The sequence below is a fragment of the Hemiscyllium ocellatum genome, chromosome 43, assembly GCF_020745735.1.
Source record: "Hemiscyllium ocellatum isolate sHemOce1 chromosome 43, sHemOce1.pat.X.cur, whole genome shotgun sequence".
NCBI classification, from domain to species: Eukaryota; Metazoa; Chordata; class Chondrichthyes; order Orectolobiformes; family Hemiscylliidae; genus Hemiscyllium; species Hemiscyllium ocellatum.
Genome location: NC_083443.1, coordinates 30,267,871 through 30,294,862, shown reverse-complemented (window position 1 = coordinate 30,294,862; position 26,992 = coordinate 30,267,871). Strand labels below are relative to the sequence as shown.

Below are 26,992 nucleotides of genomic sequence, written 5' to 3'. Positions count from 1 at the left end.
ACCACGACACCACAACAGCTCCTTGGCTGAGGATTTGTATTCTTGCCTTTGTCCTGATGAGTGCAGCTTGCCTCCGAGCAAGGTTAGAGGGACCCATTCTACTGGCTTCATTGAAGCCCATTTCCTTAAAAATTCATTCCCAGGATGTGGGCCCTGCTGGCTTGGATTGTTCAAAGGGACAGTTCAGATTCAGCCACATTGCTGTGACACACGCAGGCTGTGCCTGGAAAAGATGGCAGCTTCCTTCCCAAGTGGGTTTCTCCTCCCAACAGTTTCATGGTCAACATTGGATTCTTAATTCCAGAGTTTTGTTAGAATCATAGAATGCCCTACAGTGCAATTTTGCCCATTGAGTCTACACCAACTCTCCGAAGAGTTCCGCCCCTCCTATCCCCATAAATCCCATAGCTAATCCACCTAGCCTGCACATCCCTGACAGTGCAGAACAATGTAGCCTGGCCAGTCCACCTAACAGTGGCTCAGTGGTTAGCACTGCTGCCTCCCTGTACCAGGGACCTGGGTTTGATTCCACCCTTGGAGTTTGCACATTCTCCCTGTGTCTGAGTAGGTTTCCTCTGCGTGCTCAGGTTTCCTCTCACAATCCAAAGATGGATTGGCCATGAGAAATTGCCCACAGTGTCCGGGGATGTGCAGGCTGTGTGAATTAGCCTTGGGAAATGCAGTGTTGTGGGAGGTGTGTCTGGGTGGGATGCTCTTCAGAGGGTCAGTGTTAACTTGATGGGCCAAAGGGCCTGTTTTCACACTGCAGGTTTCTGTGATTCTAACCAGCACCAAACCTGCCGATTTCATGCCTTGATGGGATTTGAATCCCGGTCGCTAGAGCCATACCTAGGTCTCTAGATTAATAGTCTAGTGAGAGTAAACTATTCCATTGCCTTTCCTGTTTAGTTCTTAACACCAACTTCCTCCTTTCAATTGTTGTTTGTTTCAGTGCTGGACATAAATGACGAGGTTCCTACATTTCACCCAGCTGTATATGATATCTCTCTCTCCGAGGACGTGCCCAGGGATCACAAGGTGGTCCATCTCAACTGTAGCGACAGTGACGATGGCCTGAACGCCGAGCTCAGCTACTTCATCACAGGTGGGTCCCTCCCTTGGAGCAGCAGGATGAGGACGGTTTACCAAATTCTCATCCCTCTCTGCACCCCAATCTTTGTCATGTTTCACCCTTAGCTGTTGTATATTTTTGTTATTCAGATTCTGCTGCCCAAGCTCTGTCTGGCAGAGATGAATAGTTACCAGCTGTTTATGCAGTCAGCATTGTGTGTATGCTGCACACCTGCGGTGTTTGTAATTAGCAATCTGAATTAAAATGCTGGTGAGCAGAGAGCTGAGCTTATGTAATGTGTTAAGGCTTGACATTCACCTACTCAAGAGCCAGGCACAGCCATTTAGCTTTCACCCAGCTCATTCACCGAGCCTGAAGAATATTCAAAGTACTTCTTTTATATTTCTGGAATGCTGCTCCATTTTATTAAAAAATGTTGCTCACTCCAGTAGGAACAGAAGCTGGCCCTTGAACCTTCTCCATTATCCTTTGGGATCATGTATCCCAACACCATCAGTTTAATCTAGAGCAGTGACAGCCATAAAAATGGTGAGATTGTGGGAAGTTGATGAAATTAATAGTCTACATGCATTTAAGGTGAAACTGGACAAGCACACGTGAAAGATGGGGAATAGGTAGCTCTGTGCTCAGTATTGCTACCTCACAATTCCAGCAGTAGGGGTTCGATCCCATCCTCGGGCCACTGTCTGTGTGGAGTTTGCACATTCTTCCCCATGTCAGCGTGGGTTTCCTCAGGGTGCTCCGGTTACCTCCCACAGTCCAAAGATGTGCAGGTGGATTAAGAGATGGTAAGTGCAGGGTTACTGGGGTAGGGCGTGGGGGGGTGGGGTGGGGATGGGGGGGTAAGTGTTGGCTGTAGGTGGGATGATCTTTAAGGATTGGTGATTGGTGCAGACTTGATGGGCCAAATGGCCTTTATCCACACTGCAGGGACATGAATAAAGAGTAATGATCAGAGGTTTAAGTGAGAAAGGATGGGATGAGTCTTGAGTCATGCATAAACATTCTCTCTCTCTCTCTCTCTCTCTCTCTCTCAGCCCCCTCTCTATCTGCCTCTCTCTCTCTCTCTCTCTCTCTTGCTATACCTTGGACTGAACCATCCTAAGTATCAGTTTGCTGAACCATCATTGCACTTGTTGATGGCAAGTATATCTTTCCTTCATTAAAGAGACCAAAAGTAGGCACAATACCCAAGTGCAGTCTCACCAAGGCTGTACGTAATACCAGTATAGACTGGTTAGACTGCTCTTTATCCTTTACACCCTGTTTAGCAACAGTTTCACCATGTTGTCAGAAGCTAAGTTCTGCGGGGGTAGGTTTTGCTCAACTGTAGTTACATTTACCTCTGCACCAGAGGCTTGGAAATTCAAATCCATCAAGAGCACAGACTCCAGGCTAACACTACAGAGCAGCATTGAGTAAGGATTGCCTCTGGAGCCTCTGTGATGAAACAGGTGAGCAAGCTGCCTGTCAGTGATCCCTGAAGAAGGGCTTATGCTCGAAACGTTGATTCTCCTGCTCCTTGGAATCTGCCTGACCTGCTGCACTTTTCCAGCAACACATTTTTCAGCTGTCAACGATCATAAGCTGCTATTTGGAGAATGTAGTTTTCTAAACTCCACATGATAAAAGCTTAGTCTGTCCAATCTTTCCTCATAAGTCCTCAAATAATAGTTTGGTAAGCCATCTCTCAACTACTCCCTCTTCAACTTGGAAACCAAATCTGTGCACAGTCTCTTCATTATTCTGTTTAACTGAAGCATAACTTCCCTGTTTTTGCATTCAATTTGCCTTGCAAGAAGTGATATTACTCAATTGCATTTCTTAATTACTTGCTGCAGCTGCATACTAACATTTTATAATTCATGCACTAGAGCATTCTCTCATAAGCCATAGACTTCCAAATGGGCAATGTCTCATTTTTCCACAAATACTACTCTTGCCAGATCTTTGTCCACTCATTTAATCTGATTCTGTACTTTTGCATCCTCCTCACATGCGATGTTGCCACCCGTCTTTGAGTCATCAGTGAATTTCAGAAGGTTTTTCCCTCTGGTAGATGATAAGCCAACTGATCTGAAGTCTCCTCCTTTCTGTTTCCTTTCTCTTTTGAATAAAGGAGTTACATTTGCTATTGTCCAATCAGATGGGATCTTCCCTAAATCAAGATTGTTTGGAACAACAAAACAATGCATCCACTATCTCACTGGTCACTTCTTTTAAGATCCTAGAATGATCCCTCCTCGTAGAACAGCTGAACCATCCCAGGGATCAGATTGTTGAACCATCATTGCACTTGTTGATGACAAGTGTATCTTTTCATCATTAAAGAGACCAAAACTGGGCCCAATACCCAAGTGCAGTCTCACCAAGGCTGTACATAATTACAGCAAGACATCTTGACTTCTGTACTGAAATCTCTCACAAAAGTGGTCAATTTACTTTCTGAACTGCTCGCGGCGCCTGCTTATGTTAATTTTTGGTGACTCGTGCACAAAGACAAAAGTTATAAGGAGAGGCTGGATAGGCTGGGATTGTTTTCACTGGAAAGTGGGTGGTTGACGGGTGACCTGGAAGAGGTTTATGAAATCATGAGGGTCTCGGTAAGGTGAATGGCAGGTGCCTTTTCCCTAGGGTGGGGAATCTTAAGACGATAGGACATATTTTTAAGGTGAGAGGAGAAAGATTTTAAAAAAGATATACAGTGTAATTTTTTTACACAGAGGATAGTTCGTGTCAGGATAGAACTGCCAGACAAGGTGGTGGAAACAGTTACAATTACAACATATGGAAGACATTTAGGTAAATTAATAATAAATGTTTGGAGGGATATGGACCAAAAAACAGGCAGGTGGGACTAGTTTAGTTTGGGACTGGTTGGACCAAAGGTTCTGTTTCCATGTTGCACATCTCTATGACTCTCTGATACTCAGGCCCCTTTGATCATCAATGCTTCCCAATCTCTCACTGTTTAGGAAACTAGTTGGCCTGGTTGATCCATTGGACCCAAGTTGTGCTTATTTTTACATTGAATGACAACTCTTTGCACCGTTGACCAAACAGGTGTCAGGGATCACTTAGTCATTTACCAGGATCGGGATCTAGTGATGCTCCACTGAGCACTGCTGTCTCATGTTGGCCACAGTGAAGTATAGGCCAGTTATCCAGGAAGATCAAGTTAATCCAGCAGAGCTGCTGTACAGTCCCAGGATGTTATTACAGATGTTCCTCCAATTTCTTAGTCTTACTCCTTGGCCATCTGGAAGCAGACTTCATGTACACTCCACTTCCTTCAAATGTTGATTGAAAAGGGCCCTCAATCAGGAAAAGCAATTGATACATCCCTTTCCCCGGTTTCTGAACTTCAGTAATTTTGAAATTGTTTGATTTTTGCTCCCCTAAACCATCCCTGCACTCAGCATTGTTCCAAACACAGCGCTGTAATCACTCATGCAGTGTGGAGAAATCGGCTCAGAAAGCATTATTTTTCATCGGGGGTTACTGAGGGAAATTTTCGTTGATCTAATCAACTCAGAGACATCATACTCCCCTTTGAAAAGCTCCCATCAAGCCCTTGTACTCCGAAACTCAAATATTTGTTCATGTCCTTTTATTTGAAGTTTATGGTAGCTGAATTTTGGGGAGTCATGATGACCATTTTGATATCAAGCTCCACATCAGAAAGGTCCAGTGGGCTCCACTAAAACACATACACACACACACACACACACACACACACACACACAAAAATCCTAGCGGAACCTCTTTGCATCCTTCTCCTCAAAACACATTTCCATCTAGTTTTGTGTCATCAACAAACATAGAAATCACACATTTAGTGCCCACATCCAAGACAGTGATGTAGATTGTGGCCATCTAGATCCCATTGGCCAATGCCCTCTCGTCTGATAATGCATCATTTGTTCTTACTTTTTACTTTCTGTCTGTTAGCCAGTTCTCAATCCATGTCAGTGTACTACCCTAAATCCCATCTGCTCCAATTTTGTTTCATAATTTCTTTGGTGTCAGACTTTATCAAGAGCTTCTGAAAATCCAAATATACCACAGCTATTGGTTTCTTATCTATTCTGCTTGTAACATACTCAAAATCTTTAGGTGTATGAAACATATCTTTCATAAAGCCGGGTTGTCTCCACAAAATCAGATCTTTATTTTTATAATGTCCAGTTATCACAACCTTTAGAATAGATTTTAACATTTCCCCTGCTTCTGGCATTAGACTATTCAGTCTGTAGTTCCCTTTCTCACTCTGTCCTATTTCTTAATTAGTGATGTTACATCTGCTGCCCCTCAGTCTGTAAGGACCATACTAGTTTTGCAGAATGACCATCAAGGTATCAGCTATAATCTACAGCCACATATTTCTCTCTAGACTGCAGATTTTCAACTCCACCGTGTTATGGACCAAGCCAAACTCTCAGAATATATTAAGGAGATAGCCTAGACCCTAATGTTTTCTTGCTTTGAAGACAAGTGCCAGGCATTGTGTTCCAGGTGCGATTCGATGGGCCCAACTACCAGGTTTGAAGTAAAACAAATTTTATTCAGACACCATGATTAAAATACAACAAAAGAAAGAAGAAATTGGAAAAACTTAAGTCTACTGGAAAACTTAACAGAACAATGGATTGTTTAACTACTAAACAGTAACTTCCAATATAATAACATTCCATAAACACACACTTGGCAAAGATAAATTCAGTAAAATAGATTGTCTCACGTGTAATTCTCTGGTCCAGGAGGAAAAACATAAAGAGAAAACTGTGTGTGTGTGTGTGTGTGTGTGTGTGTGTGTGTGTGTGTGTGTGTGTGTGTGTGAGGGAGAGAGAGAGAGGAAGAGAGAGAGAGGAAGAGAGTAGCACTGCAGTTTCCAAACTCAGCTTCAAGATCCAGCAACTGCTACTGAAAAATGAAAACTAAAAATCTTGGTACTATGGCAGCCTGACTCCACCCATTAAGGCTGCTTCTATTGTTCTAATTTTTAAAAAGTCTCAAGGCCTCAGAAGTGATTTATTTTATTGACTTTGGAGCAGATCACCAGTCACCTCTGTCACAACCTTTCTTCATAAAAAAAACTCCGGAGCAAATACACCTCTTAAAGCCGTAGTATTGTCACAATGGGCTTTACCAAATTTCAGTTCCATTGATTATCCAGTTGCGCTTTTTTATGAATAGCTTCTCATCTTTACTAGACCCTTGCTTCTCCAGTATTCCTGAGAGGTTTTCTTTTCCCCAGGGGATGCAAGGCATTGTGGTATTGACTCTGAGCTACAAATGTCAAACTACGGGTTAATGTTCTGGGCATACAGGTTCAAAACCCATCATAGTGCAGTCGTAACATTTGACATCAGTAAAAAGCTAATTATGACCATGAAACCAGCGTCAGTGGTCCAGTTTACGAACGTCCTTTCAGGAAGGCGATGGGCCACCCTTATCCAGTCTAGCCTACGTCTGATTCCAGGCCCACAGCAATGTGTTTGACTCTTAATTGCTTTCTGGGCATCTAGGGATGGGCAAACTGGTCTAGACAGGAATGCCCATACCCTGCGACGAAGTGAAAGAAGAGTACCATTTTTGTGCTATCTTGCTGTGCATAGAATGGCCATTGTATTTTTACATCACTGCGACATGGTCACCTTTATTCCCCCTTGAAATCTTGTATCACACAGGAATTATAGGCAATAATGTTTCTCAATGCCATATATTTAATTTATTCATCCCTAACTAAAACCTAGCAGTCATGAATGTAAAGTATGCTTAACTTGTTGTTTTGAGGGAGCTGTAAAAGCATCTGTACCATATTTGTCATTGGCACATGATTCCATTTAGTTGATGTTTAATGGATCTTCAGATGATGAGGCTTAGCTCTAATGACCTGAGGGACTTAATCTTTCCGTGCAACATGAAGGAAGGATTTTCATCGATTGTATCACCTTTGCTTAAGACCATGTGTACTGCAGTGATCCTTTTTAAATTCAAATTCAGTTTATAAGGAAACTTGAGATCAGAAATTGGTGTTGGTGACTGAGAGTAATTGGCTTTCAGATTTCTGAAAGTGAGATTCTACAGATACTAATGAATCAAGGTGGATATTTTCCTGCATGAGAGAGCAGTAAGTGAGTTGTTATGATCCGCAATTCACTATCTGAAAAGGCATTGGGAACAGAGTCAATAATAACTTTCAGAAGGGAATTAGCAAAATACCTGATAAGGAAAACTATTGCAAGGCTGTGGTGGCCAGTTGAATTGCTTTTTTGCAGTCTTGATTGGCCATTGACACCCAACTGGACTGAAGTTGTGTGATTCTAAACTTGCAAGTATTTGTGGAGAAAAGGAGGACAATGTTGTGTTTTGCATTCAATCAGAGTTTATTTTTTCGAACCATTGGGAAGTGAACAGTGACTGATACATTCGTCAGGCTGATATCCCCCTTTTCTTTCTCATTCACAGCTTGTGGGTATCGTTGGCTAAGCCAGCCCTTACTGGGAATATAGGTTAATGAGACAGCTGTTCAGCTTTAGGAACCTGCCTCACCCTTCAATACAATTACTGCTGATCGAACACTCCAGTGTCTTTTATCCACCCCATCCCCATAACCCTGTATGTCATTGATAATCTTAGTCTCTATCTTCAACAGACTCAAAGACTGAGCTTCCACAGCCCTCTGTGGCAGGGAATTACAAAGGTTCACAATCCTGAGTAAAAGAAATTTCTCCTCATCTCAGACCTAAGTTATGCTCCCAGATTCTAGACTCCCAATTCATGGGGAAATATCTTACCTGCATCTACCCTGTCTATCCCTTTCTGTATTTTGTAAGTTTCCCAAAGAGACTATCTCTTATTCCTTGAAACTGTCAATAGTACAAGCCCAGTTTGCCCTATTCCCCTTCATAGGACATTCCCAATATCCCAGAGAGAAACCTGGTGAACCTTTGTTGTACTTTCTCTATAGCAATAATATCTTTCCTGAGGTAGGGATACCAAAGCTGTGTAGTACTCCAGGTGCAGTCTAACCAAGCTCCTACACAACTGAAGCAAGATTTTACTATTTCTCTACTCAAATCCTCTTGCAATAAAGGTTATTATTTCATGAGGCTTCCTAGCAACTCGCTGCACCCACAATGTTAGCTTTCAGGACACTTCGGTCCCTTTGTACATCTACACTTTCCAACCACTCACCATTTAAGAAATACTCTGCATATCTTTTCCTCCTATCAAAGTGGATAAGCTCACATTTTTCCACATTATTGCCTATCCCTAATTGCCCAGAGGGCAGGTAAGATTCACCCACATTGCTGTGGGTCTGGAGTCACATGTAGGCCAGACCAGGTAAGGATGGCAGATTCCATTCCTTCAGCGAACCAGGTAAGTTTTCCAGCAATTGACAGTGATTATTTATTCATCATCTTGTTTTTAATTAATTATTTCACTTTGATCAGTGATCTTTAAAAAGCTGTAAAAGACCCAAGGTGTGACAGTTATTCAGTGGAAAGTATTCTGTCACTGTCCTGATGTAAGATGTTGTCATGTCGCATTCCTCTTTGCTAATTTTGAGTGACTACATTGAACAGAGAGGGATTTTATATGGACACACTGGACAGGAACAGCACTTTGAAATGCTACTCAGCAGAATCAATGATAAAGTGCTAAAATGATAGGAAATTAAGGACTGGCTTGACTTGAGGACCTTTGATTTCATTCTTCAGTTATTAAGCTGATTCCTACTGCAGCCATACTCCAGGTTTCTTTCTGCAATTTGAAAATTGAATTGGGAATCTTGTACTGAAAGTTAAAGCCCGATTTGTATTTGAGGGTGAGTGGGGTTTCAGGAAGTCAGCGCACCAGAATTTGCGACATTGAAATTACCAAAACTTATTTATGTGCTCCAATCAGCCTCCTAACCTTCCAGCAACAAATCATAGCCTCAGTATAACAACCTAAAACCAGAGTGCCCCAATCTCAGACTCAGTGTATCATTCTCGGTTACAGCTCACTATTATTGGCATGACTTTGGATAGCTTTTAAACAGGAATGTTATGGAAACAAAAAGGCCATTTGGTTCATCAAGTCTTACCCACATGATCTGTCAAATCCCATCTCACATTCTTGCTCGATTCTCACATCCTTCCATCTCTTCGTAGAATTCCTAGAGTGGGGAAGGAGGCCGTTCACCCCATCGAGTCTACACTGACCCTCCAAACACCATCCCACCCAGACCCACCCTATCCCCATATGCCTGCATCTACCATGGCTGACCTACCTGACCTGCACATCTTTGGACTGTGGGAGGAAAGCAGAGCACCGAGAGGAGACCCACGCAGACACAGGGAGAAGATGCAAACTCCACACAGGCAGTCACCCAAAGCTGGAACTGAACCCACGCCCCCGGCATTATGAGGCAGCAGTGCTAACCATAGTGCTGCCAGGAAACGTTTGAATGCTTTTTGTATCTAGATTTCCCACTGTCCCTCAACAATAGTTTGTGATGGAGTATTCAAGAGCAAGCAAGAGATCTCCCAAATGTCTTCAGTCAACATCAATAACATAATTAAAAATCGCACCACACCAGGTTACAGTCCATTAATATTAATGAACCAAAACCTGCAACCCATTCTAAAAGATGAAAAGCTTAACAACAATGTAGGTTTGGTCAATATGTCATTTCAGTTGCCTGACACTGTGATCTTTTGCTCTAGATTCTGTGCCTTATGATTCTGCTCCACAGCTGCCTGATGAAGGAGCAGCGCTCCGAAAGCTAGTGCTTCCAGATAAACCTGTTGGACTATAACCTGGTGTTGTGTGATTTTTAACTTTGTCCACCCTCATCCAACACTGGCACTTCCACATCATCAATAACATAGATCATTCAGTCATCATCACATTGCTATTTTGGGTAGCTTGCTGTGTGCAGATTGGCTGTTGTTTTCCTATGTTACAAAAGTGAATACTTTGTCAGTTAGGAAGTACTTTTGAGCATTGTAAAAGACACTGAGGAAATACAAGGCTTTTTTCTTCCATTCTTACAAGTTAACTACAATGTGTCAGCAGATGTTGCAGTGAATTTGCTATTAGCAAGATATGATTGATGTTTTCTCAATTGGGATTTTGTTAGTCATGCAGGACTTGAGCACAGCTGCTTTCTGGCAATTTCTGTGAAAATTGCAGTATGACAGGGTAGTGAACTCCAGATCGCTGAATCGATTCTGGCCAACGGCATCGGAGCTGGTGCAAACCAGCCCTGAGAAACTTTCAAACTTTGTTCTGAAAATTCATAGTTTAGCAAAGAGTAGGTTCGACTCAGCATCCATCTTGGATTGCTGTGAACAGAGATTAAACAAAAATCTAATTCCCCAGATTTCCCTGCAATTTAAAGGGAAACAGTTTGAAAGGACGACCATGGGTGATCAATTGTTGGAATGATCTATGAACATTACATTTTCTAAAAGAGAGAATGAGGTCATTGAAAATGCAGTGGATAATCTTTTCCTGTGAATCAATGTAAATGTATACATAATCTGAGACATTCCTCTACGAATGGTTTTGATGTCCAAACATCAACAAATGGCAACAGGAGTAAATGGGCGTAACTATCACTGATTAAAAAGAGATATCAGGTACAGAAACTTCCCTTGTTTTTGTGTTTTAAGAATAGCATGGGATTTAGCTTGAGCTGCAAGGAGTATATAACTGAGGGGTGAATCCTTAGGATATCCTCCATCAGGTTAGACTCTCTACCAGTAGAAAGGTGAAACTGTCCATATCTATGCTAGCAAGACATGTTACAGTGCATCTGAAACACATGATATGGACTGTCCATCTGATTTCTGATACCTTTCGGGATCTCTGACCTGTCTTATTGAATGTCTCAGCTCTTTGTTTCGCCTGAAGTTGGTACCTCAGCCTTTAACATAGTAAAGCAACTTGATCTTTCAGGCGGCAACGATGATGGAAAATTCAGCGTCGGCTTTAGGGATGGAATAGTCAGGACTGTGGTGAACCTGGACAGAGAAATCCAAGTTTCTTACACACTCATTTTGGAAGCAATAGGTGAGTGGCTGGAACGTGGTTTTTGAACGCAAGTATCATAGGATGTAATATTGTTGTGCATAGGATGTAATACTGGTGTATATAGGATGTAATATTGTTGTGCATAGGATGTAATACTGGTGTATATAGGATGTAATGCTGTTGTGCATAGGATGTAATGCTGTTGTGTAAAAGACTAAAGTAAATAATCTCTTTAATCTGTGCTCCTCACAAATCTCTGAATGTGATCATTCCACCAGCCATGCCTTCATGTTTGAATAAATCCCTATGAAATTCTCTCTCTAAGCCTCTCCCTTGCATTTTGAACACTGGTCCTAATGTCTCCTTCGTTAGTTTGGTGTCCATTTTTGTCTGATTACACTCCAGTAAAACAGCTTTGGATGCTTCCCCACATTAAAACTGCGAGATAGATGGAAGCTTTTGTTTCCATTGTTAAAGGTGTGCTGTCTGAATGGCTCTACTGCACTGAAGTGAGAACCTCAACCTTTTTAAGTTTGGGTTCCTGGGCTGCGAGCCGAACTCACTGGCTTCGATCTTGGAGTTGAGAATGCTAACCACTGCGTGTTCTGTTAGAAATTGATAGTGAATTGGTCTGTTGGCCAGGGATCAATATGTGCACCAAAGAGTTTGAAAAGAGAGAAATTAAAGAAAACTTCTTTTGGGTGTAAAAGTGCAATAAAATCTTTGGGGAACTTGCTGAATGCAGAAAAAATTCAAAGTGAGAAAGGTTATTTGAGTTGATGAGAGCCCTCGTTGTCTGATAAATATCTGATAGCATCTGACGTAAATTAGCTTCAGCCAAGTGGCTTGATCCTTTCAAATTCTGTGAGATAACTTTTCTCTGTTATCATTTTTGAAATTGATTATTAATAAGAATCATTGTTGTCGTACTATCTTTTCAGAATACAAATTATTTTGAAAGGAATTGGTTGCACCTCTTATAACCTCAAATTAGATTTCGAAGTAGGTTTCTAAGTCAGTATTCAGTATTCAGTAACATAGCCTTGGTAGTCATTGAGAATTCCTAAATGAAGCTCCTGGCTATTATAGAGGTATTATAGATGTCATAAAGATGTACAGCATGGAAACAGACCCTTCAGTCCAACTTGTCTGTGCCGACCAGATTTGCTAAATTGATCTAGTCCCATTTGCCAGCATTTGGCTCATATCCCTCCAAACCCTTCCTATTCATATACCCATCCAGATGCCTTTTAAACGTTGTAATTGTACCAGCCTCCACCACTTCCTCTGGCAGCTCATTCCATACACACACCACCCTCTGCGTGAAAAAATTGCCCCCTAGATCCTTTGTAAATCTTTGCCTGTCACCTTGAGCCTGTGCCCTCTAGTTTTGGCCTCCTGTACCCTGGGGATAAAAGCTTCGCTATTCACCCTATCCATGCCCTTATTATCTTATAAAGATCTTCTATAAGGTCACCCCTCAGCCTCCAAAACTCCAGGGAAAATAACTCCAAGCCTATTCAGCTTCTCCCTGTAGCTTAAACCCTCCAATCCTGACAATATCCTTGTAAATCTTTTCTGAACCCTTTTCAGTTTCACAACATCCTTCCTATAGCAAGAAAGTTTTTTTTTCCCTGTTCACTGTTCTGCAACGTGTGATTTATTATCATTTATTTTAGGGTTTAGATGTTGAACTAGTGGCATATGGCTATTGTGTATGAGAGGGTTAAATGATTAACTTGTCAGTATTTCTGGAGCCATTTTTATTTTAAACTAATATGTGTGAGAGAGTTCCCAGGGTGAAAATGAGAATTTGTTTGCAATGGAGGAGGCAGACAGAGTAAACATTGAGGAGCATTAGCTTGCTTTTGGTTGGAAGAATCAAGAATTAATATTTCTTTTGTTTGAGGGAGAAACCGAAAGCTTAGATAGCTTTTATGTTCAGTTCCCAGAAGTCCTGACTGGATTAGATGTAAGAATACATTTCCTCCAGGGATTTGGAGATAATTCACTTGATGGGTTTGGTGAGATTTAGACTTAGATTAGATTACATCCCCTACAGCGTGGAAATAGGCCATTCGGTCCTGCACGTTCACACCAACCCATTTCCCTCTGACTAATGCACCTAACACTGTGGGCAATTTAGCACAGCCAATTCACCTAGCCTTAACATCTTTCAATTATGGGAGGAAACCAGCGCACCCAGAGGAAACCCACGCAGACACTGGGAGAATGTACAAACTCCACAAAGGTAGTTGCCTGAGGCGGGAATCAAACCCAGGTCCCTGGCACTGTGAGGCAGCAGTGCTAACCACTGAGCCACCGTGCCACCTTACTGGTCTGCAGCCAATGTCAAGGACTCCCAAGGCAACTCCCTCCTGACTGTGTACCACTGTTCTGCCACCTCTGCTGAGTCGGTCCTGCCAGTGGAACAGGTCATATCTAGGGATGGTGATAGTGTTGTCGGGGACATTGTCTGTAAGGTATGATTCTGTGAGTATGATTGTATCAGGCTGCCCCTTGACAGGACTGTGAAACAGCTCTCCTAATTTTGGCACTGTTCCCCAGGCATTGGTCAGGAGGAGTTGATAGGGTTGCAGGGTTGACAGGACTGAGTTTGCCGATGTCATTTTGACTTAGTCAATGCCAAGTGGCCCATCCAGTTCCTGTCCCACTTTAAGACTTTCTCGTGGTTGATACAACTGAGTGTCCTGCTAGGCCATTTCATATGGCAAGCAAAAATCAAAGAACTGTGGATGCTGGAAATCAGAAGCACAAACAGAAACTGCTGGAGAGACTAAGCGGGGCTGGCAGTATCTGTGGAGAAAAAGTAGAGTTAACATTTCAGGTCCAGTGGACTTTCTTCAGAAAGGTCAGTTGACTACATTGCTGTTCAGTTTCATGTGCATTTCTTTCCTAACTGGAATGGGTGAACCACAGAGATGTTTACAACCAGTGACAATGGTGACACGTTCATCATTCAACTTTTAATTCCAGATGTTCGTTGAATTCACATTCCACTCTCTGTCTTGGTGAGTTTTGAACCTGGGTCCCCAGAACATTACTGGGTTTCGAGATGACTAGACAGTGACAATACCACAAGGCTATGACCGAATCCTATTTGAGGTTGATATGGTCTGAGGGCAGTGTCAGGCAGTAGATTGCAGGGCTAGAAACAGAAGAAAGCAACTCACAGCCTGTACTTGGCATTGTGACAAATATAAAACAAAGACTTCTTCAGATGATTCTTTGAAGAGCAACTTCCAGAATCAACCCACAGTGATTTGGCATGATGTAATAAAAGTTAAGTGTTCATCAATTTGTGCTGGAGGCTGGGGTTTTCTTTTGAATTTTTCTGATGAACTGTCCTTACTTCACCTACCTCGAGAGTACCACCAGTACTTCAAATGTTTTGGAGCCCGAAAGGGGCAGAAATAGACCATTCAGCCCTTTTAGTCTGCTTTGCCATTCAATGAGATCCTGCTGATCTGATAATCCTCGACTCCAATTTCCTGCCCTTTCACAAGGGACCCGTGATTCTGTTCCTGATTTTAAAGAAATGTCTTAGTTTCAGACTCAGCCTTGAATATACTTAATGACCCAGCCCTGACCTACCCCTAAATACTACAGATACACCACTCTCAAAGAGAAAAAGCTCCTCTTCATCTCTGTCATTCTAATGCAGTAACAGTAATTTTAGTGAAGTACATTAGTGGCATTGTTTATCTCGACCTGATTTAATCATTATCTCCTGCTCAATCCCCATGCTCTTCAAAATTCCTGCCTCACTCTTCTGTTTCAACATGGCTTATGATTGATAATTCCACATTTTAACTGTGCACAATAAATCATTTACTCCATTGCTTTCCTCCCTCATAATTTCATTCTGAGTATGAGTGTCCGGAACACTGATTCTAACCCCTTCGCAAGAACTTTCTGCAACCATTCCTACTGCTGGCTATGGAGTACTGAGACTTTTCACCCAGAGAACTCACTGTGTTTGAGCTGGGATTGAACAGTAGGTATTTCATGGTCACTGCCATCTCCTTGCTGGCCCCATTTAAAGGTCTTATGGACCAGACTAAACCCCCTCAAAATATATTAAGAAGATAGCCTAGACCTCAACTTTTCTTATCTTTATAAAAGCAGATGTAAGGCATTGTCTCTGGGTGCAATTCAACTGGGTAAACTACTAGGCTTGAAGCAAAACACACTATAGTTCAGGTAGAAACAAAAGCAAGAATTGGAGTAACGTAACTCTATTGGAAAACCTTACAGAATAATGAATTATTGAACAATAGATGCAATTCACCCTTGGCAAATTCAATAAAATAGATTGTCTCACATGCAATTCTCCAATCCAAGAGGAAAGTGCATCAAGGGAAAACTCAGAGAAAGAACTCAAGCATTTTGCTGCAGCAGGGAGAGATGTGTAGCAGCTTCCAAACCCCAACACCTACTGAAGGTTAAACTAAAATCCTAGTTCCATGGGAGTTTGACCCACCCTTTCAGGTATCCTCTATTGTTATAACTTTAAAAAAACCCAAAGGCTTTGCAAGCTGTTTACTTTGTTGGTCTGGACACAGGTCATTCAGCAACTCTGTCTGAACCTCTCCCCATAAAAGAACCAGGACAAAATTTATCACTTAAAGCCATAGTATTGTCACAAAGGCCAGTGAACCTCAGGCAAATTAGACCACCCTGAATTTGTGTGACAGAATCATTGGGGAAGGAAATCTGCCATTCTTGCCAGGTCTGACTGACATATGATTCCAGGTCCATTTTGTGTGTGTGTGTGTGTGTGTGTGTGTGTGTGTGTGTCCGTGTGTGTGTGTGTCCGTGTGGGTGTGTGTGTGTCCGTGTGTGTGTGTGTGTGGGTGTGGTTGTGAGTGTGTGTGCGTGTGTCTGTGTCTGTGTGTGGGTGTGTGTCTGTGAGGGTGTGAGTGTGTGTCTGTATGTGGGTAGGTGTGTCTGTTTGTGGGTGTGTGTTTGTGTCTGTGTCTATGTGTATGTGTGTGTGTGTGTGTGTGTGTGTGTGGGTGTGGTTGTGAGTGTGTGTGCGTGTGTCTGTGTCTGTGTGTGGGTGTGTGTCTGTGAGGGTGTGAGTGTGTGTCTGTATGTGGGTAGGTGTGTCTGTTTGTGGGTGTGTGTTTGTGTCTGTGTCTATGTGTATGTGTGTGTGTGTGTGTGTGTGTGTGTGTGTGTGTGTGTGTGTGTGTTGGGAGCCTAAACTGCTCTCTGAAATGGGCTGGTAAGCCATTCCCTTTCAAGGACAGCAGGGGATGGGCCTGATACTGGCCTTGCCATTGATGTCCACACCCGACAGGAGAATAAAGGAAATATATTGTGGGCCTGTTTAGCCTAACTGATTCACATCATTGAAGCGATGTCAGTTCAGCCATTTCTGGCCGAATGCCTGGTCGGTGTTAACGAAATCTCATTGGAAAGTAAGAATCGTCATGAGGGCTGCATCTAAATCTCTTGGATTTCATTCCACGTGGGGAGTTATTGTTCAAGAGTGCAGCCAAAGTGAGACAGTGAGAATGGAAGAGGTGATTATGTAATGATCAAAGCTCAAGAGTAGAGAGGTCACATTTACTCTCAATGATGTGCTGTACTTTTATCCAGATTCATGTACTGCAGATGCAGGAACTCTGATGTACTGGCTTGGCAGAACCTATGGAGAGCAAAACAGAGTTAATCTTTCAGGTTAATGACATCTCATCAGAACTGTGAAGGAGTTTGAGAGGTGACAGGTTTTAAGCAAATACAGTGGCAGGGAAGGAGAGATGTGAATGTCACGAGACAATGATGCAAGACAGTATGATGGGGAATGTTTGATAAAAAAGAAAGAGAATTTTCTGGAGGAGGGTGATTGGCAATGGCAGAATCACAGCTGCAGTTGTCTGAACAAATGGGAACAGTCGTTCTGATGCAAGATTATTCAAATCATCATCAAGTTCAGAACGTTGGAAAGTTCCCTCATCAAAAAATGGACAATGATTCCAAAGGCTTCCATTGAGCTTTGAGAGAAGATTGCAAGAGAACAGAGGGATCAGTAAATGAGTAGGATCGAGAGTCAAAGTAGGAATATTGGAGCAGGAGGAGGCCATTCAGCCCCTCGAGTCTGTTCTGCCATTCAATGAAATCATGGTTGATCTGTAGCCTCACTTCTTATAACTGCCCTCAGCCCATATCCCTTAATACCTTTTCTTAGTAAGAATTTATAGAACATAGAAAAAACATAGAACATTACAATGCAGTATAGGCCCTTCGGCCCTCAATGTTGTGCCAACCTTTGGAACCAATCTGAAGCCCATCTAACCTACACTATTCCATTATCATCCATATGTTTATCCAATGACCATTTAAATGTCCTTCAAGTTGACGAGTCTACTACTATTGTAGGCAGTGCGTTCCATGCCCTCACTACTCTCTGAGTAAAGGAATTGCCTCTGACATCTGTCCTATATCTATTACCCCTCAATTTAAAGCTATGCCCCCTCGTGCTAACCATCGCCATTCAAGGAAAAAGGATCTCACTGTCCACCCACTTTAACCCTCTGATTAACTTATATGTCTCAATTAAGTCACCTCTCAACCTCCTTCTCTCTAACGAAAACAGCCTCAGGTCCCTCAGCCTTTCCTCAGAAGACCTTCTCTCACACAGAAGACCAGGCAATATCCTAGTAAATCCCTCTGAACCCTTTCCAAAGTTTCCTCATCCTCCCTATGACATGGTAAGCAGAACTGTACGCAGTACTCCGAGTGCGGCCGCACCAGAGTTTTGTACAGCTGCAGCATGACCTCATGGTTCCAAAACTCAATCTGTCTACCAGTAAAAGCTAGAACACTGTATGCCTTCTTAACAACCCTATAAACCTGGGTGGCGACTTTCAAGGATTATTTATCTCAGATTTAAAATTAACAATGGTCCAGCATCCATTTGTTTCAAACATTCACCACCCCAGCATAGTTTTTTCACAGCAGAAAAAAATCACGTCTTATGAACCTGATTGACTCTTTTGAAGAAGTAACAAAGAGGATTGATGAGGGCAGAGTGGTAGACGTGATCTATATGGACTTCAGTAAGGTGTTCGTCAAAGATCCACATGGGAGACTGGTAAGCAAAGTTAGATCTCATGGAATACAGGGAGAACTAGCTATTTGGATATAGAACTGGCTCGAAGGTAGAAGACAGAGGGTTGTAGTGGAGGGTTGATTTTCAGATTGGAGGCCTCTGACCAGTGGAGTTGCCACAAGGGTTGGTGTTGGGTCCAATACTTTTCATTGATTATATAAATGATTTGGGTGTGAGCATAAGAGGTATAGTTAGTAAGCTTGCAGATGACACCAAAATTGGAGGTGTAGTAGACAGCAAGCAAGGTTACAACGGGATCTTGATCAGATGGGTCAAAGGGCTGAGGAGTGGCAGATGGAGTTTAATTTAGATAAATGCGAGGTGCTATGTTTTGGAAAAGCAAATCAGAGCAGGACATATACACTGAACGGTAAGGTCCTGGGGATTGTTGCTGATCAAAGAGACTTGGTGTGCAGACTTATAGTTCCTCGAAAGTAGAGTCACAGGATGATAGGATAGTGAAGAAGGCATTTGCTATGTTTTCCTTTGTTGGTTCAAGTATTGAGTACAGGAGTTGGGAGGTCACGTTGCAGCTGTTCAGGGCATTAGTTAGGCCACTTTTGGAATATTGTGTGGAAGTCTGGTCTCCTTCTTTTCGGAAGGATGTTGTGAAACCTGAAAGGGTTCAGAAAAAACTTACAAGGATGTTGCCTGGATTGGAGGATTTGAGATATAGGGAGAGGCTGAATTGGATAGGGCTATTTTCCCTGGAGTGTCGAATGCTGAGGGGTGACCTTTTAGAAGTTTATAAAATCATGAGGGGCATGGATAGGATAAATAAGCAAGGTCCAGAACTAGTGGGCATAGGTTTAGGATGAGAGGGTAGAAATGTAGAAGTGACCTAAGAGGCAACTTTTTCACACAGAGGGTGGTACATGTATGGAATGAGCTGCCAGAGGAAGTGGAAGTGGTGGAGGCTGGTACAATTGCAGCAATTAAAAGGCATCTGGATGGGTATATGTATAGGAAGGGTTAGAGGGATATGGTCCAAGTGCCTGCTAATGGGACTAGATTAGGTGAGGACTTCTGGTTGGCATGGATGAGTTGGACTGAAGGGTCTGTTTCCGTGTTGTAGAGTTCTATGACTCTATAACTCTAAAAGAAACTGCTGGAGAGAGTCACGAAGCCAGGCAGCGCCTGTGAGCAGGTACATTGCCAGAGCTGCCGAGTCTCTATTTTGCATTTTGTTTCAGATTTCCAGTACCTGCAGTACTTTGCCTTTATTTCTCTCATTAGGAGTTGACCTATTTTCTGCTCCTAACACCTACCATTAGCATTTACATCGCTTCTCTACTGCCGTGAACAACCCTTCGTCCCAGCTCTCACCCCCTTGCCTATCACTCTGGGGTGCCTCTGACATCTGTTCAATTTATTTGCTCCTTCTCCCCATCCTCTACAGGATAAAACCCTCACTTTTCCGCTCCCCATCAGGAACGACGAAGAGCTGTATTGATCTCAAAACGCTAACTCTGTCTCTTTCTCCACAAAGACTGGCAGGACCTGTTGAGTTTCTCCAGCACTTTCTGTTGTATTTTAGAGAATAAAACTGGCTTGTGTCTGAAAGCTAAGCACTGTACTAATACCTCAACTGGACTCTGTGCCATTCTTAAAGAACGAGAGCTCTGTTAGTGACAACTGATGTGGATATATTGTCCGTACTGCTTATAGAGTTGGACTGTAACAGAGTCTAGATTAGAGTGGTGCTGGAAAAGCACAGCAGGTCAGGCAGCATCCGAGGAGCAGGAAAATTGACTTTTTGGGCAAAAGCCCTTCATCAGGAATGAAGGCAGGGAGCCTCCAGAGTGGAGAGATCAATGGTGGTGGGGGGAGGGGGCGCGGGTAGAAGGTAGCAAAGAGTACAGTAGGTGAATGGGGTGGGGATGGAGGTGATAGGTCAGAGAGGAGGGTGGGGGAAGGTAGCAAAGAGTACAATGGGTGGATGCGGGTTGGGATGAAGGTGATAGGTCAGAGAGGAGGATAGGGTAAGGTAGCAAAGAGTACCCAGTGGGTGGATGGAGATGGGGATGAAGGTGATAGGTCAGAGAGGAGGGTGGAGTGGATAGGTGGGAAGGGAGATTGGCAGGTAGGATAGGTCATGAGGGCGGTGCTGAGCTGGGGTGAGGTGGGGGAAGGGGAAATAAGGGAACTGGTGAAGTCCACATTAAGGCCCTTAGAGTGAAGTGTTCCGAGGCAGAAGATGAGGCGTTCTCCTCCATTCATTGGGTGGTGAGGAAGCGGCGGTGGAGGAGGCCTAGGACCTGCATGCCCTCGGCAGAGTGGGAGGGGGAGTTGAAATGTTGGCCACGGGGCGGTGAGGTTGATTGGTGTAGGTGTCCCGGAGATGTTCCCTAAAGCGCTCTGCGAAGAGGCGTCTGGTCTCCCCAGTGTAGAGGAGAGTCCATCCTGAGAACGTGCTTCCCACAGATTCCATTCCCATTTGAACTGACATCACCGTTGATTCACTCTTGGCATTTGTGTACCAGCTGTTCACACTTCATGCTACAAGAGTCACATTTGCAAACTGAACACAAGTATCAAGAGAAATTATCACCACTCCACCCCTCCTCTCTCTCCCCCCCATCCCACCACAGTCTGCACTTTGTCTTCCCAATAAAGTTGAGACCTTATCAGGAGCAATGGATGAATTTTTAGTGCGTTGGTCTTGGTGAGTTACAGATTTGTTACAGTGCAGCAGGCGATGCTCCTGGCCCAGCTATGTGAATGACTCAGTGCCATTCCCTTGCCTTTTTCTCGTAACCCTGCAAATTATTTCTGTAAATGATCATCCTCTTGAATGCTTCAATAGCACCTGCTACACGGCGGGGGCGGCAGTGGCCAAGTGGTGTTATCGCTCGGCTGTTAATCAGAGACCCATGTAATAGTCTGGGGATCCCAGTTTCAAATCCCACCACAGCAGATGGTGTAGTTTGAACTCAGCAAAATCTGGAATAAAGAGTCTAATGATGATAGTGAATCCATTGTTGGAAAAAACCCATCTGATTCATTAATGTCCTTCAGAGAAGGAAGTCTGCTGGCCTACATGTGACTCCAGACCTACAGCAATGTGGTTGACCCTTAACTGGGCAAGCAATGTTGGCTTAGCCAGTGACATCCTCGTCCCATGAATGAATAAAAAAGCAATCAGTGCATTCCAGACCCTAACCACTCGTTGTGTGGAAATGTTTTTGTCTCATGTTGCATTTCTTTTGAAAGTTACCTTAGACCTGTGTTCTCTCATTCTCAATCCTCCTACAAGTGGGCACAATTTCTCCCCGTCTGCCCTGTCCAAACCACTCGTGACTTTGAAAGCTATTAAATCTCCCCTGCGCCTTCTCTTCTCCATTAAACAGCCCCAATGTCTCTGACCCATCTTTATACCCGAGGTTTCTCATCCCTGGAGAGGAGCAGGGAGGGATCTTCCACCTGAATAAAAATAGTAGACACGTTTATAAAGAGTGGGTTTGCAATTTTACGGTAGTTATACTTGCTGAAGCTGAAAGAACTGCCTTTTAGTGCATTTGGGAGAGTTAATGATCTGCTGTGGTCTTTGTGCAGATAATGGGCCTGCAGGAAGTAGGAAGACTGGGACAGCGACTGTGTACATCACGGTGTTAGATGTGAATGACAATCGACCCATCTTCCTGCAGAACACCTTTGAGGCAAGTGTCCTGGAGAACATCACAGCATCGGGCAGTGTGGTGAAGGTACGTTGCATTGGACGCTGTCGACAATGTCCCAAGTCACTGGAGCTGAGTTGGGTGCTGCTTGATTCCCGGTTGATGAGATTTCCCAGAAAGTTGCCTGGGCTGGACAGTTTCAGTTCTGAGGAGAGAGTAGATAAACCGAGGTTGGTTTCTTTGGAGCAGAGGAGACTTGGGGGGGTTGGGGGGGTGGAAAATGATTGAGAAGTATAAAATTATGAGGGGCATAGATAGGATAAATGGCAAGGAACGCTCCCCTTGTTGGAGAGATCGGGGGCATAGATTTCAGGTAAGGGTGAGGAGGTCTCAAGGGATGTGAGGAAAAATGGTTTTATCCAGAGGGTGGTGAGAATGAGGATCTCAGTGTCTGGAGGAGTGGAAAAGCACAAGCCTCTCCTAACATTTAAGAGTATACAATGTGATACCACTTATGGGCTAAGTGCTGGAAAATGGGATTAGAACAATTATGAGAAAGTGAGGACTGCAGATGTTGGAGATCAGAGTCAAAAAGTGAGGTGCTGGAAAAGCACAGCAGGTCAGGCAGCCTCTGTGGAGCAGGAGAGTCAGCATAACTTCGGGCTAACTTCTCCTTTTCAACATTAGAATAGTTATGTGGTTGTCTTTGGTCTGTGCTGTAGATCTCTATGACTCTGGGATCTCAGTTACACCTTGCTGTCCATAGTGCTCTGGAGTCTCTGCTGTTCCAATTCCCATCTCTTGTACACTCCACCACCCACTGCACTTTAATGGTCTTACCTACGGCCAACCTTTGGTGGACAGCCAACTCTTGGTCCCAAACTCTATAATTCTCTCCCTAAAGTTCCTCCCCCCCCCTCCCCCCACCTATGTTCTCCTCTAATAAGTCACAATGAAAAGGAGAGTGGAGTAGATCTTCCTCCACGAGGGTCCACATACGTGGTCCCGCAATAATGGCTGACAGCTACCAAAATCTTAGTAAGCTTTTGTGACAACCCCAAGCCAAAAAAAAGGTATTAGATTTCATTCCATGACAAGATCAGTTCCTGGATGCATTTGGAGAGGCCACAAGGTCTCCAGGGAGCAACAGAGCCTGTCAGGATACGTGAATATACGGTTTAAATTTCTTCTGGTTCCAGTTTTTCTCCAGTTCCTGGACACACTCAGAGGGGTCACGAGGTCACATTTGGTCAGTTGCTTTACCCGAAACATTGCTCGAGTAGTGACTCCCACCCATCCTCCTCCTCTAACCAAAAAAAAACATACTGTGTATAAATTGGTAAGGTGGCAAGTGTCTTTTTTTTCATGTTTCATGGTTTTTTTCGGCAGTCTGTTTAGGAATTTAGAAAAGCAGGAATGGAGGCTAGGGCAGTTGAATGTTCCTCCTTCAGTATGTGGGAGCTGAGGGTCACCTCTCGTGTCCCTGCTGACTCTATTTGTGGGAAGTGCGCCCAACTCTAACTCCTTGAGAACCGCGTTAGGGAACTGGAGCTGGAGCTGGATGAACTTCAGATCATTCAGGAGGCAGAGGGGATTATTGAGAGGAGTTACAGGGAGGTAGTTACTCCACAGCCATGTGAAGAAGGTAGATGGGTTACTGTCAGGGGTAAGAAAGGGAACCGGCAGGCAGTGCAGGGATCTCTCGTGGTGGTTCCCCTCAACAACAAGTATACTGTTTTGGATACTGTTGGGGGGGAGCGACTTACCAGGAGTAAGCCACAGGGCACAGGTCTCTGGCACAGAGTCTGTCCCTGCTGATCAGAGGGGCAGGGGGAAGAGGAGCAGAGCGTTAGTCATTGTGGACTCCATCATTAGGGGGACAGACAGGAGGTTCTGTGGGAACAAGAGACATTCACGGTTGGTGTGTTCCTCCCAGGTGCCAGGGTTCGTGATGTCTTGGATCGTTTTGGGGATCCTTGAGAGGGACGGGGAGCAGGCTAAAGTCATGGTTCACATAGGCACCAACAATATCGGTAGGAAGGAAACTGGGAAGGCAGAAATTCAGGAAGCTAAGGTGGAAGCTTAGAGCTAGAACAATCAGAGTTGTTATCTCTGGTTTGTTTCCCGCGCCACGTGCTAGTGAAGTGAGGAACAGGGAGAGAGTGGAACTGGACATGTGGCTGCAGGGATGGTGCAGGAGGGAGGGGTTTGGATTCTTGGATAATTAGAGCTCTTTCTGGGGAAGGTGGGACCTCTACAAACAGGATGGTCTTCACCCAAACCAGAGGGGTACCAATATCCAGGTGGGGAAATTTGCTACTGCACTTCAGGGGGATTTAAACTAAGCAGGGGAATGGCAACCTGAATTGTAGTTTTAGTGTACAGGAGGTTGAGGGTAGTGAGGTCAGGGATAGAGTTACAAGGTCACGAGGGGGCACCAGCAATCACGATATTGGTTTGAAATGTGTTTGCTTCAATGCCAGGAGCATTGGAATAAGGTGGGTGAACCTGCAGCATGGGTTGGTACCTGGGATCTCAATGTTGTGGCCATTTCAGAGACATTGATAGAGCAGGGACATATATGGTTGTTGCAGATTCCGGGATTTAGATGTTTCAGCAAGAACAGGGAAGATGGTAAAAGAGGCGGGGGTGTGGCATTGTTAATCAGGGGTAGTATTACAGCAGCTGCTACAGCAGAGGACTCATCCACTGAGGTAGTTTCAGCTGAGGTTAGAAACAGGAAAGGAGAGGCCACCCTGTTGGGAGTTTTCTATAGGCCTCTGAATTGTTCCAGGGATGTAGAGGAAAGGATAGCAACAATGATTCTCCGTTGGAACAAGAGTAACAGGAAGTTGTTATGGGGCACCTTAACTTCCCCAACATTGACAGGGAATGCTATAGTTCAAGTAGTTTAGATGGTCAGTTTTGGTCAATCTCTATGGTTCAGCGGGAAAGTGGGGGGACAACAGGAGATTCAATGATTACAGGAACAGACAGGAGGTTCTGTTGTTGCGAACAAGACTTACGGATGGTATGTTGCCTCCCAGGTGCCAGTGTCGGGGATGTCTCATATCAAGTCTACAGGATTCTTAAGGGGGAGGGAGAACAGCCAAAGGTTCTCGGCACAGCATCGTGGGCTGAAGGGCCTGTTCTGTGCTGTACTGTTCTATGTTCTATGTGCAGGAGGGTTTTCTAACACAGTATGTAGACAAGCCAACAAGGGGTGATGCCATATTGGATTTGGTACCGGGGAATGAATTCAAACAGGTATTAGATTTGGAGGGAGGTGGGCACTTTGGCGATAGTCTAGATTAGAGTGGTGCTGGAAAAGCACAGCAGGTCAGGCAGCATCCGGCTGCCTGACCTGCTGTGCTTTTCCAGCACCATTCTAATCTAGACTCTGGTTTCCAGCATCTGCAGTCCTTGTTTTTACCCACTTTGGTGATAGTGACCATAATTCGATTTTGTTTACAATAGCAATGGGCAGGGAGAGGTATATACTGCAGGGAAAGAGGTATAACTGGGGGAAAGGCAATTATGATGTGATTAGGTAAGAGTTAGGATGAATAGATGAGCAAGGAAACTGCGGGGGATGTACACACTTGAAATGTGGAGTTGGTTCAAGGAACAGATACTGAGGGTCCTTGATAAGTATATACCTGTCAGGCAGGGAGGTGGTTGACGAGAGAGGGAGCCATGGTTTTCTAAAGATATTGAAGCTCTTGTCAAGAGGAAGGCTTATGTGAGGATGCGGTATGAAGGCTCAGAGAGGGGACTTGCGAGTTATAAGTTAGCAAGAAAAGATCTGAAGAGAGGGATAAGAAGAGCCAGGAGGGGACATGAGAAGCTGTTGACGGATAGGATCAAGGAAAACCCTAAGGTATATCAGGAATAAAAGAATGATGAGAGTAAGATTAGGACCAATCAAAGTCCGTAGTAGAAAGTCCTGTGTGGAATCTGAGAACATGAGGAAGTGCTTAATGAATATTTTTCATCAGTATTCACATTGGAAAAGGGCAACGTTAGTGAGAATACAGAAATACAAGCAGCTAGATTAGATGGGATTGAGGTTGATAAAGCGGAGGTTTTAGCAATTTTGGAAGATCTGAAAATAGATAAGATCCTGGGGCCAGATGGGATTTATCCTCGGATTGTCTTGGGAAACCAGGAAGGAGATTGCAGAGCCTTTGGCTTTGATCTTTATGTCATCATTATCGGCAGGAGTAGTGCCAGAAGACTGGAGGATAGCAAATGTTGTTCCCTTGTTTAAGAAGAGGAGTCAGGACAACCCTGGTGATTATAGACCAGTGAACCTTACTTCAGTTGTGGGTAAGGTGTTGGAAAAGGTTGTAAGAGATAGATAGGCTTTATAATCATTTGGAAAGGAATACTTTGATTCGAGATAGTCAACACAGTTTTTTGAAGGGTAGGTCATGTCTCACTAACCTTACTGAGTTCATCAAGAAGGCAACAAAACAGGTGAATGAAGGTAAGGCAGTTGATGTGGTGTATTTAGACTTCAGTAAGGCATTTGATAAGGTTCCATATGGTAGGCTATTGCACAAAACAAGGAAAGGCTGAGGGAACTGAGGCTGTTTTCGTTGGAGAGAAGAAGGTTGAGAGGTGACTTAATTGACACATATAAGATAATCAGTGGGTTAGATAGGGTGGACAGTGAGAGCCTTTTTCCTCGCATGGTGAAGGCTAACACAGGGGACATAGCTTTAAATTGAAGGGTGATAGATTTAGGGCTTTCAGGCTTGAAAGTGATTTAACGGTTTGGATCAGAAATTGGCTCACTGAAAGAAGACAGAGGGTGGTGGTTGATGGGAAATGTTCATCCTGGAGCTCAGTTACCAGTGGTGTGCCGCAAGGATCTGTTTTGAGGCCACTGCTGTTTGTCATTTTTATAAATGATCTGGAGGTGGGCATGGAAGGATGGGTTAGCAAATTTACAGATGACATTAAGGTAGGCAGAGTTGTGGATTGTGCCGAATGATATTGTGGGTTACAGAGGGACATAGATAGGATGCAGAGCTGGGCTGCGAAGTGGCAAATGGAATTTAATGCGGAAAAATGTGAGGTAGTTCACTTTGGAAGAAGTAATAGGAA

The 26,992-nt window shown here is 43.8% G+C and overlaps 1 protein-coding gene across 1 annotated transcript in view; it reads left to right on the top strand.

Moving 5' to 3' along the window:
• cdh23 (cadherin-related 23) overlaps positions 1-26,992 on the top strand; it is a 674,096-nt gene that overhangs the window by 327,964 nt on the left and 319,140 nt on the right. Inside the window, exons 23-25 of the mRNA XM_060854138.1 lie at positions 953-1,105; positions 11,048-11,161; positions 21,819-21,967. Of these exons, the coding sequence (XP_060710121.1) occupies positions 953-1,105; positions 11,048-11,161; positions 21,819-21,967 (416 nt within the window). The remainder of the gene's footprint in view (positions 1-952; positions 1,106-11,047; positions 11,162-21,818; positions 21,968-26,992) is intronic.